At 47.5% G+C, this 17793-nt stretch overlaps 1 protein-coding gene across 2 annotated transcripts in view; it reads left to right on the top strand.

The window, feature by feature from the left end:
• The window catches only part of LOC116989442 (A disintegrin and metalloproteinase with thrombospondin motifs 6-like), a 190426-nt gene that overhangs the window by 10293 nt on the left and 162340 nt on the right, over window positions 1-17793 (top strand). For both annotated transcript variants that reach the window (XM_033046821.1, XM_033046822.1), the window contains exon 2: window positions 5681-6002. In XM_033046821.1, the coding sequence (XP_032902712.1) occupies window positions 5906-6002 (97 nt within the window). In that variant the 5' untranslated portion in view covers window positions 5681-5905. The remainder of the gene's footprint in view (window positions 1-5680; window positions 6003-17793) is intronic.

Here is a 17793-nt window from a genome sequence, read left to right as displayed (position 1 = left end):
TTGTGTTTTCCCATGCTGATTACAGGTGGAGAAACCAACGGGCTGCGACAAAGCTGGTGAGCGAGGACAGCGGAGCAGCGGGCAGCCAGCAGCAGCCAGCGGCACTCGGATCACCGATAGTGGGATCAGCTGTGCCCGATGTCGCCTCCGCACCGGCCAGATCCACGCAGCCGGCAGTAAGGCTAGACACAAAACAAATAAGATCGTGGACTCGGAGGAGTCCGACTTTGAACAACCGCGGGCGGCCAGCGACCGAGAGCGCTGGAGCCGGATGGAGCGGTGTGTGGAGCATTTGCTCCAACGTGACAGACTCCGGGAGATGGAGTCGGGTCACTGTGGGCCCTATGATAAACCCACAGCAGTACCTCTTGAAGGGCTGCACAGTGCTTCTACCTCATCAGAGGGGAGCACTGCGGGTCAGTTCTGGGCTGACCTGGAAGAGGGGTCCGCAGAAGGAAAGACAAGTGTGCAAGGGGTGCAGGGACTGTGCAAACCTGGGACCACAAAACCACCAATACTATTGTTTGGAGGCAACCTATCGTAGCAAGTCAAGGAGCTCGATGAGGAAGCAAAAACCCTGGGACTAATAAAAGGGACTCCAACAAAAACCCACTACAGCCAAAGACAGCACCCCTACGCACCCACCAGCAGAACTGGTGAAAGCTCGAAGACCCGGTACTCAAAACATGAGTCTTTTTAGGCCATGGCCCAGGCCGGCCTTCTTGGAAGATGCGGGGACCTCCAACGCCAACCAAACCGAAAATGCAGACACCAGCGCAACAACAGCAGCGAAGAACCTACAAAAAAGAAGTAAACCTGCCACTGGTAACTATGGAGGTAGGTGGGTCTGGTTCCCTACAAAATACAGGGAGCATGGAGGTTGGGGGGAGATTACACTCTTTTCTGAATGCATGGAGCATGTTAACAACCGATACTTACATCTTAAGCAGTATCCAAGGATATACAATAGAGTTTATACACAAGTACAGCCCTCCAGTTCAACATATACCGAACCGAATGTTCGTGCTTTCTGATAAAGAAAAATCAAAAGCGCAAGCTGAACTGGAGCGGCTTTACGTAAAAGGTGTAATTGAGAAAACTCAACACGAACCATTAGAATTCGTGTCCAATATATTTACCAAAAACAAAAAAGATGGTGGTTGTCGCATCATCATAGATCTGACAAAATTGAATACATTTCTACAATATATTCACTTCAAAATGGAAACCTTTGTTACTGCTAAACAATTAATTTCCAAAGGTTACTTCATGGCCAGCATCGATTTAAAAGATGCTTATTATTCAGTGCCTATACGAGGTGACCACAGATGTTACTTAAAATGCAACTGGATGGGACAACACTGGCAGTATAAAGCACTGCCAAATGGGTTATCATCAGCCCACAGGCTGTTCACAAAAATTTTGAAACCAGCCCTAGCGTTTCCACGGAAACGTAAACACATGGTCATGGCATATTTAGATGACGTACTCATTGTGGGCAAAACTTTGGAATTGGCCAAACAAACTGTAACAGCCACAAAACAGTTATTTGAAAAACTGGGATTTATTATCCATCCAGTTAAATCTAAACTAACGCCTTCCACTACTATGGACTATTTGGGGTTCACCATTGACTCAGTTCACATGTCGGTGACTCTGCCTAAGGGAAAGGCTAGAGATTTAATAGAGGCTTGCAATAACCTCATTGACATCAGCAAACCATCCATCAGATTGGTAGCAAAAGTAATTGGCAAAATGGTGGCTGCCTTTCCAGCCACACAATTTGGACCTCTACATTACCAAAACTTACAGAGAGCAAAAATATAAGCACTCAAAATTAATGCAGGTCACTTTGACAGACCTATGAAACTCCAATCAAAGCTAAAATGGAACTAAAATGGTGGATAGATCTGGCTTTGTTCCAATCCAATCATTGTCAGTAACCCTTCCATGGTACTACAAACTGATGCCAGTGCACTTGGGTGGGGAGCCACCAATACCATCACCAGCTGTGGAGGTAGATGGACTGCTCAGGAGGCATCATTATTACTCACACTGGGCATAAACTACCTGGAAATGTTGGGTGCATTCCATGGCCTAAAGTCATATTGTACTGGGTCATATCACCAGCATGTTAGACTACAGATAGACAATACCACCGTGGTAGCATACATTAACCACATGGGTGGAAACAAATCGACATCATGTGACAATCTGGCTAATACAATTTGGCAATGGTGTATCCTGAGAGATATTTGGATATCAGCCACTTACCTACCAGGAAGACTAAATTTAGTGGCAGACACCAGGTCACGCAAATTTAATGAAAACACCGAATGGATGTTGAATAAAAAAGTATTTACTGATATTACAGCAAAATATGGAACACCAGATATCGATCTATTCGCATCCAGACTTAACCACCAGTTATCAAATTATGTTTCATGGGAACCAGACCCTGGGGCAGCGGCGACAGATGCATTTTCGCTGCATTGGGGGGAAATTGTTTATTTACGCATTCCCTCCTTTCTGCCTCATCAGTCGGGTATTAAGGAAAATACAACAAGACTCTGCGTCTGGTATTTTGATAGTACCCGATTGGCCTACTCAACCATGGTTCCCAGTGGTATTAAACATGGTATTAGAACCATGTATCACCATCCCACATAGACCAGATTTATTGTTACATCCCATAACAAGGGATAGCCACCCATGCCATAAACATTTGAACTTATTAATTTGTAGAGTTCAAAAACACCTCTACTACAACTGGGACTGACGGACCGAACAGTGAACATGATCTCGGCGGCCCAAAGACAGTCAACCAAAAAACAGTATCTGGTCGATATCAGGAAGTGGGAGATGTACTGCCATAAAAACAACATCACCTACAGAGACATGAACATCCCGTCTGTTCTGGAATATCTGGCAGGCCTCCACTATGATGAGGGGCTCAGTTACAGTGCCATCAACTGCGCCAGAAGTGCCCTATCGACTTACCTATGGCAGGGGACAGAGCGTTACTCTGTTGGGACTCACCCACTGGTAACAAAACTTATGAGGGGAATTTTTAATACTAATCCCCCAAGAACCAGGTACTCCCAAATATGGGATGTAAGTATTGTCCTGAAGATGCTCAGGAATTGGTCTCCAGCAACAGCTCTGTCCCTACACAGACTGACATTAAAAACAGTCATGCTAATGGCATTGGTCACGGCACAGAGGGTACAGTCACAGCATAAACTAAGACTGGACAACATGACTTCCTCAACAGAAAATATTGAGTTTTTTGCAGTATGGCAGGTACGTACCTTCATTCAGCACCACCTCCAAATGGTGCTGAACTCTTCGAAAATCAAGCAAATCATGCCATGTGCCATTCGGGAAACGATAAGACCGTGACGGGTATGGTGGCCCAAGCCTTTAGCCCAGGATGGCCTTCCGGCGAGGCCATCCTGGGCTAAAGGCTTGGGCCACCATACCCGTCACGGCCACATTAGCAACTTAACCCCCGATCTCCATCCAGCTCCAGCCCGACACAAAGCCCCGTTGCAGCCGTCGCATATTTCCGTGACCCAAAGTTCCTCTCCAAGCCCGGCCCTCTTCAGCCCTTGTTCCCCGGTGGGGGGGAGGGGGGCAAGGGCTGAAGAGGGTACGGGAAGATGCGACGGCTGCAACGGGGCTCCTGGAGCTGGAGATCGGGGGTAAGTAACCCTAGCCCCAGCCCTAATCCTAGACCCAGCCCTAGTCCCAGCCCCAACTCCAGCCCCAGCCCTGGCCCGAACCCTAGCCCTAAAGATAGTTTTAGTCATCTCCATCACGTCATGCTCCCAAACTTGGTCATCTCCACCATGCTGAGTCATATCCGTCACGTGAGTATTTTATGCTCATAATGTGTAAAATAATACAATTACCATAATTATCAATTGTGATTGATAAAGAACAGTTTGCTTCTGCCTATTCATCTGAAGTTAATATTGTTTTAGAGGAAGTTGGTGAAAAGTTATGTGAAGGTTACCATTCTTGCGGGAAATCACTTTTTTCAGCAGTAAACTGTTAAGAAGGTTTAAAATCAATGCGTTAGACGGAAATTATTTTTTTTTGTAGTTTATTTGAGGAAGATTACAACTTGAAAGACTGTGATGAACATTTGATTTTATATTCTTAAATCAGTTATATTTTGCAGTGTTGTTCATCATAAAGATATGACTGAATGCAATGGGCAATCTGGAAAAAGATGAGGAAAAAATAAATTAAATTCAATAAAAGATTGCGTCAAACATATTTTTCCTATAGTAGAGATGTTCATCTATGTGATTTTTGGGTTTCCAGAAACTTAAAAGTAGACACTTACTGAAGAATCACCCATATATGTGCTGCCAAGCTATTCATCTAACATCATGTCCTGGAATATTCACAGCTACTTGGAGCTCATTACCCAACACTAAATCTATTGCCTGAGCCCTTGCTGAAACCTTTACACCATTGTGCAACCAATCTTTCAGGTTGAATCAGACTGCAATCTGACACTCAAACTGAGAGAAGATTTAAATCTGACATTCTTTTCATCATTATGATCATCCTGGGAACATTGCTCTGAATATTCTCTTTGCAGAAGATTGTTTTTTATTACTTTCGCCATTCAGGATTCCATCCATTTTCCTTAGTAAACTTGATCCTGTCATAATTATTAAAGCATGCAGTCTTAATTGACCAAATCATGGGATCTGATTGTATGTTTACTTTTAAGGGTGCTCTTAAAAAAATTAAAGGGAAGTTTACACAAGGTCTACTTTTCAGATGAGAAGAGCAAATCATGGACCAGTGAGATTTTAGCTTTTGTAAATTTATTTATGTCTAATAGAGAAATAAAGACAGTTATTTTTGATCAACCTTCAAGGGAAATTTGTTTCCTGCGCTTTCCCAACTGCTCAGTTCCAGAGACCCGGGTTTGATCCTGACCCTCAGTGCTGTCTGTGCTGAAACTACCGTGACAATGTGAGTGTCTTCTGGGTTCCCTGGTTTCCTCCCACATTCCAATAGAATGTGTTGATAGGTCAGTTGCCCTCTAAGTTATTCCTTAGTGGCAAAATACATTTTAAATAGAGTACCTCATTTAGTTATCAATACCTAGAAAACCCCCATTCTTTTTCGTTTAGATCGTCCCAGACTTTGCCTTTAGCTGTGTGTTAACTGTGTCTATAGTTCATAAAGTTTCATATTAAATAAGCTACGTTGTTGATACCACAGATGTTATTTGTTTCATGTTGGATATCTGGGATAAAATTAACAGCAGAAATATTATACCAAAATAAATGAAATAATCAATGTTCTGAGGTATGTAATTTAAAAAAAAGAAAATGCTGGCAATTCTCAGCTGGTCAGGGACCATCTATCTGGAAAGAAACAGTTTTGGCTTGTTGATCTACTGAGCACCCTGAACGTATAACTGTTTTTGTTTTAGATTTCCAACATTCAGAGTATTTTTCTAAGTCTAGTTCTGTCTGATGTGACTTGAGATGCATCCAAGCAGGCTGTTTGGAAAGTAAACATTTGTAATCTGTTCACATGATTGTAAACAGCAAGGCCAGCACAAAAGTGATTTTTGAATTTTTTTACAAATGGGCACCTATTTACGTCTCCAATATGACCAGATAATTTTGTGTTTTCTTTCTTGCAGAAGTTGCATCACTGAAGATCTCTCAATGTTGCATATTGCATGGAAAAGTACATTAAACAAATAAAGTCAACTGCTTTTCATCATACTTAGCTGTGCTCAGAAATGGCCACTGGGAAACTAGAGAAAAGCATCCAAACATAAATAGAGTTTGGAGAGAAGACATGTTGGCACAGTGTGATTTAGCTTGGCACAACACTTGCTTTTCTGATCCTAGTGTACTTAATTATGGAAGTTGTTTGGAGGACTGTAACATGGATATTATGCCTCATGATGACTCCCTCAGCTCTACAGAGTCACACAGTTCACTCAATGAATTCGCAAGGTAATTTTATTATTGCTATTTTATTTTTTAGTCTAAATATGTGAAACAATATCTATGCCTATGTTGACCAACTTGAAATGTGCTGATAGAATGAAATGTACTTACTGATGCATTCTTTTCAGTTTGCATGTTTATGAAAGTCAGTCTTAACCTGGTAACGATAGAGTGCTGGCTCGAAGGGCCGAATGGCCTACTCCTGCACCTGTTGTCTATTTGTTTTAGGAGTTGCAACATCTGTCCCTATAACTCCTCCCTTGACTCCGTCCAAAGGCCTCGACAGTCCTTTCAGGTGAGGCAGAGGTTCACTTGCACCTCCTCCAACCACATCTACTGTATCTGCTGTTCCAGGTATGGACTCCTATATATCGGCAAGACCAAGCGCAGGCTCGGCGATCGTCATGCTAAACATCTCTGCTCAGTCCACCTAGGCCTAAGTGATCTCCCAGTTGCTAAACACTCCAACTCCCCCTCCCATTCCCATACTGACCTTTCTGTCTTGTGCCTCCTCTACTGTCAGAGTGAGGTCCCATGCATATTGCAGGAACAGCACATCATATTTCGCTTGGGCAGCTTACAACCTAGCAGTATGAATATTGATTACTCTAACTTCAAGTAACCCTTGCTTTCCCTCTCCCCGTCCCTCTCTCACCCTGGTTCTCCCAGTTTTACTGACCTTCTGATCAATTTTACTGTTTGTATGCCTCGTTGTCACCTTCACATCAGCCAACAATGAACCATTCTATATTTCTTTGAATGTCGTTTACTTTAATCTGTCGTTTTCACACCATACCCTTCCGTGTCTCTATTCTCCGTCTCCCCTGACTCCCAGTCTGAAGAATGATCTTGACCCGAAACTTCACCTATTCCTTCTCTCCAGAAATGCTGCCTGTCCTGCTGAGTTACCCTTTCATTTTGTGTCAATCTTCAGTGTAAACCCGCATCTGCAGTTCCTTCCTACACATTGGCATTAGTTGTTAGGTTTCATTTGAAAACCTGGAATCTATTCAGCCATTTTGAAAACATCATTGCCATAGAAGTCCTGGATAAAATCATATGAATGCCATAGGAGTCCTGGATAAAATCACTGTTCTCTGGAGAACACTAAATAATTGCCTGGAGAAAAGGGGAAAAAAGCAACATTGTTAAGCAAATCGCAATTTGTTCAGAGATATTGTACATTTATTTTATAAGAGTATTGGGGGACAATGATGTGGGCAAATGGGACAGTGCAGATGGGCAAAAAGGTCAGCATGGACATGATGGCTGAAGAGCTCGTTATAACTCTTTGACTCCAACCAAAAATGTTTAATAATAAAGGTTATTACAAACAGAATATGTTTTACATTTTAAATTTGTAATTTTGCAACATTACATTTAAATCATGCTAACTTTGTAAATCAACTTTTTACAGTTGGATGTTGTGGTTTGTTGAGCAGTCTATTCTGTATAGTCTGACATAATGATTTTATTCACGTCCATTACTGTCAAGAGTCAAGTGTGACAAACACCCTTACTTCTTGACATAATTAAAACAAGCTCCTGGGGAGCATACCTGGGGAGAGATGTGGGTGGTTGGGTGGGGTGGAGTAAAACTTCCTTGTTGAGTTACAAATTGCCTTTTATTAGGAGACATATGCACTGTCAGTTTAAAGTTATAAAGAAAGCGCACAACTGACAACCATATAATCTCATAAAATAAATTGTTATTTAACTTTAATCCTCTTCTACTTTCTCAAAGAACGCATATAAATCAACTCTGAATAACAGATCCAGGACTTGGCAGTTTGCATATTTGAGAAAGCAACTAAGTAGTAGACCAGATGTTTAGCTCTAACTTTTTCATCCCACACATTTGCAGAATTGACCTTGTGGACTTTGAGGCCCAATTCCAGTAAAGCAGCCCGACAATGATCAAACTCATTAAACATTTACACTGATAATGAAGAACCCTACTTAAAAAAAACAAAAGAATAACATGAATGTTACAGTGTAGGCCCTTATTAAGCATTATTTTAGGTCAGCCTTTAATGCAAACCCATGTTGTGATCTTTTATTCTTTATGTATTGAAGATATTTATTTTGCAATATTGTGATTTACATATTGTTTCTACTACATTGCTCCTATTACCTTTCCTTGGTGATTAAAATTATGATTGGCAAATTAGACAGATCACTTCTTTGGCCCACTTTAGATTGTTATATTGAAAGAATACATCAAGTGCATGTAGAATGGATGTTTTTCCAATGTTAATTGCAATGAAATTATTGATATGATGTAAGAAAGTTGCAAACTGCAATGATTAATTGACACAATTTTGAACTCAGTACAGTAAAAATACCAGGAGGAATTTCAATCAAATCCATCAACGCGTGTAACTATTCCTCCAGTTGAAAATTGGTGGTAATAGTGTGAAAAAACATATGTTTGAATATTAGTGTAAACATTCTGAGTGGAATGATGGAATCTGATTCAGATTCAGATTCAACTTTAATTGTCATTGTCAGTGTACAGTACAGAGATAACGAAATGCAGTTAGCATCTCCCTGGAAGAGCGACATAGAATATGATTTCAATAAATAAATCTATTTACATGCATACAGTCATAGTATTTTTCCTGTGGGAGGAGTGTCCGGTGGGGGTGATTGGCAGTCACCGAGGTACAGTGTTGAGTGGTGTGACAGCCGCAGGGAAGAAGCTGTTCCTGGACCTGCTGGTCTGGCAACGGAGAGACCTGTAGCACCTCCCGGATGGTAGGAGGGTAAACAGTCCATGGTTGGGGTGAGAGCAGTCCTTGGCGATGCTGAGCACCCTTCGCAGACAACGCTTGCTTTGGACAGACTCAATGGAGGAGAGCGAGGAACCGGTGATGCGTTGGGCAATTTTCACCACCCTCTGCAGTGCTTTCCGGTCGGAGACAGAGCAGTTGCCATACCGTACTGTGATACAGTTGGTAAGGATGCTCTCGATGGTGCAGCGGTAGAAGTTCACCAGAATCTGAGGAGACAGATGGACCTTCTTCAGTCTCCTCAGGAAGAAGAGACGCTGGTGAGCCTTCTTGACCAGAGTTGAGGTATTGTGGGTCCAAGAGAGGTCATCGGAGATGTTGACCCCCAGGAACCTGAAGCTGGAGACACGTTCCACCTCCGTCCCGTTAATGTGGATGGGGGTGTGCGTGCCGCCCCTAGACTTCCTGAAGTCTACAATGAACTCCTTGGTCTTCTTGGAGTTAAGGGCCAGGTTGTTGTCAGCGCACCATGCTGCTAGGAGCTGGACCTCCTCCCTATAGGACGACTCATCGTTGTTGCTGATGAGGCCAATCACCGTTGTATCATCTGCATACTTGATGATGGTGTTAGCACCATGTACAGGTGTGCAGTCGTAGGTGAAGAGGGAGTAGAGGAGGGGGCTCAGCACACAGCCCTGTGGAACGCCGGTGTTCAGGGTGAGGGTTGAAGAGGTGTGCTTGTCTAACCTAATAGACTGGGGTCTGTCGGTTAGAAAGTCCAGTATCCAGTTGCAGAGGGAGGGGTCGATGCCCAGGTCACCGAGTTTGGTGATCAGTTTAGAGGGTATAATGGTGTTTAATGCTGAGCTGTAATCGATGAACAGCATTCTTACGTAAGTGTCTCTGTTGTCGAGGTGGGAGAAGGCGGATTGAAGTGCCGTTGAGATGGCATCCTCCGTACTCCTGTTTTTGCGGTAGGTAAACTGATATGGATCCAATGTGGGGGGTAGGCAGCCTTTGAGGTGTGCCAGGACCAGCCTCTCGAAGCACTTGGTGATGATGGGAGTAAGTGCAACTGGGCGGAAGTCGTTGAGGCTTGCCGCAGTGGAGTGTTTTGGCACCGGCACGATGGAGGTGGTTTTAAGGCATATATATGATACTATATATTGTATACTATATAATTCCACTCAGAATATATATAGATATATATATATATATATAGATTATATATAGATTATATATATAGATTATATATATATATATATATACTTTTAAAACTATATGTGTGTGTGTGTGTCATTTTGCCTTTAAAACGTATCTCCTCGAAAAACGGGGAGATTTTTACATATTTCGGTAGGGATTTATTTTATGATTTCAGAAATCCACTCCTCTCTAAATTTGGTCAATTATTTCCCCAGATTTTGAATAACATTTTTCATAAGACTCACTTTTTAAAAAACAATCACTGCTTGCCAGCTGCTGACGTCACAATGCACACATGCCCCCCAATTAAAGCCCACCTGCCTCCTGGCACCGCCCCCCTCCCACCTCTGTGGATGAATGCAGCTGCTGTCAACGCGCATGCGCAGTTTTCCACGAAGTAAGTTAGCCCTCCAACCCACCCCCCCCCCCCCGTTCTTCAAAAGGCGCAGAAAGAACGCAGAAAGAATGCAAAAGTTCTGCAGCAAAGATCCTATAGCTCCGCTCCGCTATAGGATCTTTGTTCTGCAGATCTGGAGGTTGTCGCCCGCTCACTCACAGCCGCCCGCTCGCTCACAACCGCACGCTCGCTCACAGCCGTCCACCTCCCGCTCGCTCACAGCTGCTCGCTCACCGGAGGCCACCGGCTTGCTTCTGAATCTTCTCCGTTCCCCCCGCCAGATCGTAGAACATGGCAGCGGTGGCTGTTACCCCCTTCCCTCCCCCCTTCCCTCCCTCCTCCCCCCTCCCTTCCCCCCCCCCCCCCTCAGCTACCCCTCTCACCCTCTCTCTCCCTCCTCCCATCTCTCTCTCTCTCTCCCCTCCCCCTCACTGACCCTCCCTCTCCTCCTCCCCTCCAACCCCCTCTCCCTCTGTCTCTTGCCCTTCCCCCTCTGTCTCTGTGTATGTGTGTGTGTTTCTTTCTCGGTTGGCATTTACCTTATGATTTCAGAAATCCGCTCCAAATATGGTCAAATAATTCGCAAGATTTTAAATCAAATTGTTGACAAAACGAACTTTTTTACAAATATTCGCCGCTTGCCAGCTGCTGACGTCACAATGCCCACCAATCGAGGCCCATCTGCCTCCTGGCCCCCCCCGCCGTGGATTAAAGCATTGTTTATTTCTTTTTTCATAGCATTGAATTTTATTGTTTCTCTGTGTCCCTCCCTGTGTCCCTCCCCCCTCCCGGCCCGGCTATGAATTAAACGTCTGCTGTTTTGCATGAGATGTCCCCCCCCCTCCCCCTGTTCTTTAAAAGGCGCAGAAAGAACGAGCAGGTTTTTCAGATCCCGAGGACACCTGTTTTCTTTTGTGATGTCACGCTCCTCTCCTCGCCCAGCCCAAGTGGATCAACAAGTACGCAACTAGCCTCGCGCCACGCCTCCCGCAGCTGGACTCCCACAAAAGAAGTCCGCTCGCGTTTCGGCTCGGCTTCTAGAACATTGCGGCGGTGGCCTCAACTGTTCGTAGTCGGCCCGCGGCCTCACTCGGTCCCACGCCCGCAAACTCGACCCCCGTACTCGGGGTCTGAAGCGTTCGGGAATCTGTTCTCTGTGACGACCCGGAGATCACCGGCGGGCTCCGGCTGGCTCCGGGGGTAGAGAGAGGACGCGCCGAGGATGCGAGGCCTAGGAGCTGAGGCTGACTCTAAGGCCAACGGCTGCTGCTCTGGACCTGCGCAGCGCGCTCACGGGGCAGGGAGATCCTGGGGAGGTGAAGAGGGAGAGTGGGGGGATTGAGGGAGAGGAGAGGGTAGGGAGAGAGAGGGTGGGGGAATGGGGGAGGTAAGGAGGGAGAGTGGGGGAAGAGGGGAATAGAGGGAGAGGAGTGGGGGAGATATGGAGTGGGGAATAGAGGGAGCGGCCCTACCCCTCTCCCTCTCCCTCTCCCTTCTCCCCCCCCCCCTCCCCTCTCCCCCTCCCCTCTCTCCCCCCTCCCCTCTCATTTAAAACTCTGTGTGGGTGTCATTTTGCCTTTGAAACGTATCTCCTCGAAAACCAGTCGCCGAAATGGGGACATTTTTGCATATTTCAGTAGAGATTTTCCTTGTGATTTTAGAAATTCCTCTAAATTTGGTACATTATTTTCCCGACATTTTAATTAAAATTGTTGACCAATCTGACCTTTTTATTAGAATCTGACCGCTGCCCATCTGCTGACATTACAATAACGGTAAAAAAATTTACATCTTCTGGTAGAAACTTTCCTTATGATTTCAAAAATCCACTCCTCTGTAAATTTGGTCAATTATTTCCCGAGATATTTACTAAAATTTATCACCAAACTGACATTTTTTTTTAATATAAGGGTTGCCCAGCTGCTGACCTGACAATGCCTTTGCTCGTGGCCCCACCCCCCACCTTCCGCCGCTCTTGATTAATGAAGCGGCTGTCAACGCACATGCGCAATTTTCCACGAGTTACATTACCACTCTCCCCCCCCACCCCGTTCTTCAAAAGGCGTAGAAAGAAACTGGAATTTCTGCAGATCGTGAGGTCACGGGTGCTCACGTGCTGAGGAAGTTTCTTGCTCCTCGTGGCCGGCGCGGCTTGTGACGCCAGGCCCCTCCCCAGCCCGCTCACTGCAGCTGCGGGTTTCCATAGTCCTGTTCTCTCTCCACTTTTCGCATTCCACTCACTCCCCCCCCCCCCCCCCCCCCCCCCCCCACCCCACTCCTCTTCTCACCTCCTCCCCTCTCCTCCCTCCCTCTCTCCCCTCTCCTCTCTACCCGTCACAGGGATCGACCTCCTCTCTGTCTCCCAGGCCCGATCGTCTCACGCTGGTGGGTGGGCTTCCCCTCGTGTAAGCCACGATCGACCGGCCCTCCACTACTTCTGGCAGTCCTCAGCAAAGAGCCTATAGCTTGCTATAGGATCTTTGGTCCTCAAAGCGCTCCTGGACTCGCTTCGGGCCTCGCTCGGGTCCCCGCGAGCTGCCACACTCCCCACTCCTCTCTCTCTCTCTCCCCTCCCCTCTCTCTCTCCCCCCCTCTCTCTCTCTCCAGGAGTGGCGGCGGCTGCCCTGTGGCCGCCCGGTGCCTGGTGCGGAGGCTGCTGCCGTGGGCCTGGGCTGGAGCCGAGCCTGGAGCTGGAGTGAGGGCCGGGCCCGGGGCTTGGGATGGGGCTGTGACCGGGGCCGAGAAAGAAGCCTCCGAAAGAAGACTCTCTTGTTTGTGTGTATGTGTGTGTCATGGTTAATTCCTATTTTCTTCCAAACGCTAGGCCACGGCCTTCCTATTTTCACACATCCTACTCAGATTTTTCCCCTGGAGGTGATAAGCATCTTCCCGTCGCGTTTCCATCTATATTTCTGAATTTTTTGATCCTTGAAATTTTAAAAACAGCCCAAACTTACCCATTTTGAGAAAAAAATGACTGATGTCACAATGCACTCGCAAGGCAGGACGGGACACACCGGGTTGGAGGGGCAATTCAGCGCTCGCGGTGAACAAGGAGTGGCGGCGGCTGCCGGTGCCTGGTGGGGAGGCTGCTGCCGTGGGCTGAGCCCGGCGACTGGTCCTGGGCTGAAGCCGAGCCTGGAGCTGGAGTGAGGGCCGAGCCCAGTGCTTGGGATGGGGCCGTGACTGGGGCCGAGAAAGAAGCCGCCGGTGAAACCAAGGAGGAGCCTGGGTCCATGGTCAGGGACTGTGAAGTCGGAACCTGCACTGGAGTGCAGGCGGCGGCCGACCTGACTGCTGGAGGCTGCTGCTGGAACCAAGGACAAACCTGAGCCTGGACTGTAGCCCAGGTGGCGGCCGAGCTGATGGCTGGAGGCTGTCGCTGGAACCAAGGATGAGCCTGGGTCTCCAGCCAGGACTGGGTCGAGTACGAAAACCAGGCTGAGTTCCAGGCCCTGGTGCTCTACGATCTGGGTAGGTCCTGGAGCAGGGAATGGGAGGAGGAGGAGGGAAATGAGAAGGAGGGAGATGGGGTAGGGTCTCTACTCCCCTCCCTCTCTGCGGCTCTCCCTCTCTACCCCCCTCCCCCTCCCTCTACCCTTCCTCTCTACTCCCCTCCCCCTCCCTCTCTACCGCCCCTCCCTCTCTACCGCCCCTCCCTCTCTACCCCATCTCCCTCTCTGCCACCCTTCCGTCTCTACCCCCCCTCCCTCTCTACCCCCCCCCCCCCTCACCAGCAGCTGTTAGTCTTTTCACCTTTTTTGTTATTTTTAGTGTGTCTAATTGTGTGTTTTTCTTACTATGTCTTATGTAGGGGGTGGTGCGGTGGAATAGGGGGGAAACCATTTTTCAGTCACTTACCTGGACGGAGATGCGTCTTTTCTCCATGTCGCATCTTCACCTCCCACCCCCCATCTTCACCCCCCACCGCGCCAATCAAGCCTACCAATTGATTGGAGCGGCATTTCCTACCGGAGACGGCCTAGAGTTTCAGCTGCGGCGCATCACTGAATTAACATCGCAGAGCGGGACGATGCTTTGCCGGGGATCGCCTGTGTTGGAGCTCCGGAGTGTTGGGCCTGCTGACTTTAACACCATGAAGCTGTGGTTTGCGGAGCTTCTAACCGCGGGCGCGACGCTGACTTTAGCATCTCGGAGACTTGTGATCTTTTGCCGGGGTGTCGCCAGTGTTGGGGTTCTGCCCAGCTTGGCTTGTGGACTTCGGAAGCCACAGTCTCCGGTAGGAAGCGGCTGATTCGGAAACTCCACGCTGCGAGTGTGTTTTCCGATCCGTTCCGATGCCGGCGTTCCGATCATCCCGGTGAGAGGGCCTGTACATCGTGCTGTCCATAGCGGCGACTGCGGGGGGTTCAAAGGACCTGACCACGGGTGAACAAAGAGAAAGATTCACTACACAGTCAAGAGAATTAAGAGAAAATACAGCTATAAACAGTTATTAAGCATCTTAAGGAAATTCAGTCTTGTTTACAAAGGACAGAGATTGTTTAGTGTTTTGAACAACTAAATTCCAGAAGATTGTAACTTGAAATGGTAAACAATTTTAGATACCAGAAGTGTATAAGTACTTCACAATTTGAGTACAATGTGTACACCAATGTGCAGGCATTTTTTTGATGTACATGCATATGCCTCTGTCAACACTTTGTTTATGTTTAAAACTGAATAACTCACAATGAGATGGTGGTGGAAGTGGAACTCCATTGGTTAATCTTGAAAAAGGATTGACATGTTCCAACCAAAAGACATTTGGTGAGAAAAAATATCTATCGCTATTTCTTATAAATGAACTGGAGAAGATCAGTATGAAAGGAGATTTGCTCAGAACAACATGGTCTGCTTGGTTTCTGTTAATGATGAGACCGGATGCAATTCTGAGAGAGAAATCATGACCCATGCGAAAAAGAACTTGCTTAATTTCAAGAGAGGCATCAAACAACTGGAAATTGTCATTATCACCTTTCATTTTTGAGATGTAGCCATTTTCAATTGCCTAAAGCTGAAAACAACACCTTGGGATCAAATTTCTAGACTGTCTTTCACGGTTTAAAAATAAGTTTACTTTCAAACTCGCAAAATAAGTAAAATTGCAATTACCAAAGAATCATTTTAATTGATCTTGAATACATCTTGAAACCCTTACAAAAATGGTGACTTTTATTTACATTATTTTTAAACTCTAAAACTGTTACTCAAAAAAAAAGCACTTAAAATGTAAATGGGTAAAACTAATTGCAGAAGCATTATAAATATCTAGGTACAATGATTTCACTCGGATGGTATTTTATTTGATTCCTGTTACATATTGTGCAGTATTTTGGCTGAACAAAGGTGAAGCCATTGGTGTTGTCAGTATATTTGTGCAAGTGTCAGGGCATCTTAGGCTTGAAAAGTGATTAAAATGGGGAAATACAAGAATCTCTTTTAAGGATGCGCCATTTTCTGGGAAAATTCAAGTAGTTTGAATATTCTGTACTTGAACTATGGGTCATAAGTTAAACTTGCCCACCTTAGTCTAAACCCACTTTTATTCTGTACTTGAACTATGGGTCATAAGTTAAACTTGCCCACCTTAGTCTAAACCCACTTTTAATGTTGTGATACAAATTAATTACTACCTACCAACCTCCCAACCATTTCAAGATGAATTATGACAATGTGGCGGCTCCCAAGGGTCGCGCCATCATAGCTGTCAAACCCCTCGGCACGGGAGTGGTTCAGTCCGGAGGCGGCCCTTAACCAGAGGGTTTAAAGGCAGGGGTTTGGGTGCCATCTTTCTCTCGTTTGGACTTCCCTACAACCGGGAGGAACATAATTAAAGGTGCCTCTCAAAATACTTGACGCCTTTTTGAGACCCACGCACCACATTGGTGACCTCGACGCTCCATTGTCGTCATGATGGAGAAAGAAGAACGCCCTACCTCCTCACAGGCCGGCCAGGTCGTGTCTCTGGACGCGGTCTCGGTGAAATTGCCCAACTTCTGGGCCACCCAGCCGCACATCTGGTTCCAGCAGGCAGAGGCCCAATTCAACCTGCGGGGCATCACGGTCGATGCCACCCGCTTCTATTACCTGGTGGGGGCCCTCGACCAGGACACGGTCGAGGAGGTCACGGACTTCCTCGCAGCCCCCCCCGGACACCGATAAATATCTCGGCCTTAAGGAGCTCCTGCTCCAGATTTATGGACTAAGTAGGATGGAGCGTGCTGCTAGGCTCCTTCATATGGAGGGCCTAGGCGACCAACGGCCATCTAGCCTCCTAAAGGAGATGGTGGCTCTCCTGGATGGGCACACGCCGTGCCTGATGTTCGAGTATACCTACCTCCACCTGCTGCTGGCCTACATCCGTCTTCAGCTAACGGACACCTCCTTCTCCGACATCAGGGCCCTCGGGAGGCGCGCCGACGCGCTGTGGATGGCGCGCCCTGATGATGTCAACGCACTGGCCGTCAGCAGCCACGGGGACGCACTGAGGACGACGCGCCCTGATGACGTCAATGCGCTCCCGATTTCCTCCGGTGGGGTGGGGGAGCTGTGGAAGGAGTGACAGCTCCAGCCCGACGGCACGTAAGATCGCTCCCCGCGGCCGTGACGGGTACTGCACCTGCAGTCCAGCGCCAGCAAGCTGCAGGCACCACCAACAGGAGCCGGCAAGCTCCAAGTACCACCAACATGAGGCGCTGGTGCTACTACCATCAGCGCTGGGGTGCTGCAGCACGACAATGCCGCCAGCCGTGCACGTTCCCGGGAAATGCCTGGGCCGGCTGCCAATAGTCCCCGCGGCGGCCAGCCAAATTCACCGCCTCTTCGCCTGGGATCGGCGCTCCGGGACCTGCTTCCTCGTTGATACTGGAGCGGAGATCAGCGTCCTTCCCCCTTCGCTGGCCGACATTTGTTCCGGTAAGCGGGGCCCCATCCTCACCGCGACGAATGGCTGCCCCATCCGCACGTATGCAGTGCGCATGGTTCTGATCGTGTTCGGCTCCTGCCATTTCTCGTGGCGGTTCACCATTGCTGATGTCTCCCAGCCATTGCTCGGGACCGACTTCCTCCGAGCGCATTCCCTCATGGTGGACGTCAGGCGTCAGCGCTTGGTCAACGCCGCTATGATGGAGCCGATCACGTTGCGTTTGGATAAGCTGTTGGGACGGCCCCTGTCGTCCGTGGACTCCCACTTCGCATGGATCTTGGCCACGTTCCCGGACATCCTGACCCCACAGTTTCGGTCATCGATCCCCAGTCATGGAGTAGTACATTTTATCCAGACTACCGGCCCACCTCTCCACTCACGAGCATGCCGACTGCCGCCGGATAAACTGCGTCTGGCACGGCAGGAATTCTGCACGATGGAGGCCTTGGGGATCGTCCGCCCTTCAAGCAGCCGATGGGTGTCCCCGCTCCACATGGTCCCTAAGGCAAGCGGGGGCTGGCGACCTTGCGGGGATTA

Source organism: Amblyraja radiata, chromosome 29 (genome assembly GCF_010909765.2).
Source record: "Amblyraja radiata isolate CabotCenter1 chromosome 29, sAmbRad1.1.pri, whole genome shotgun sequence".
In the NCBI taxonomy this organism is placed as follows: Eukaryota; Metazoa; Chordata; class Chondrichthyes; order Rajiformes; family Rajidae; genus Amblyraja; species Amblyraja radiata.
Note: the sequence above shows the minus strand (reverse complement) of the source record. Positions and strands in the feature narration are given on the sequence as shown.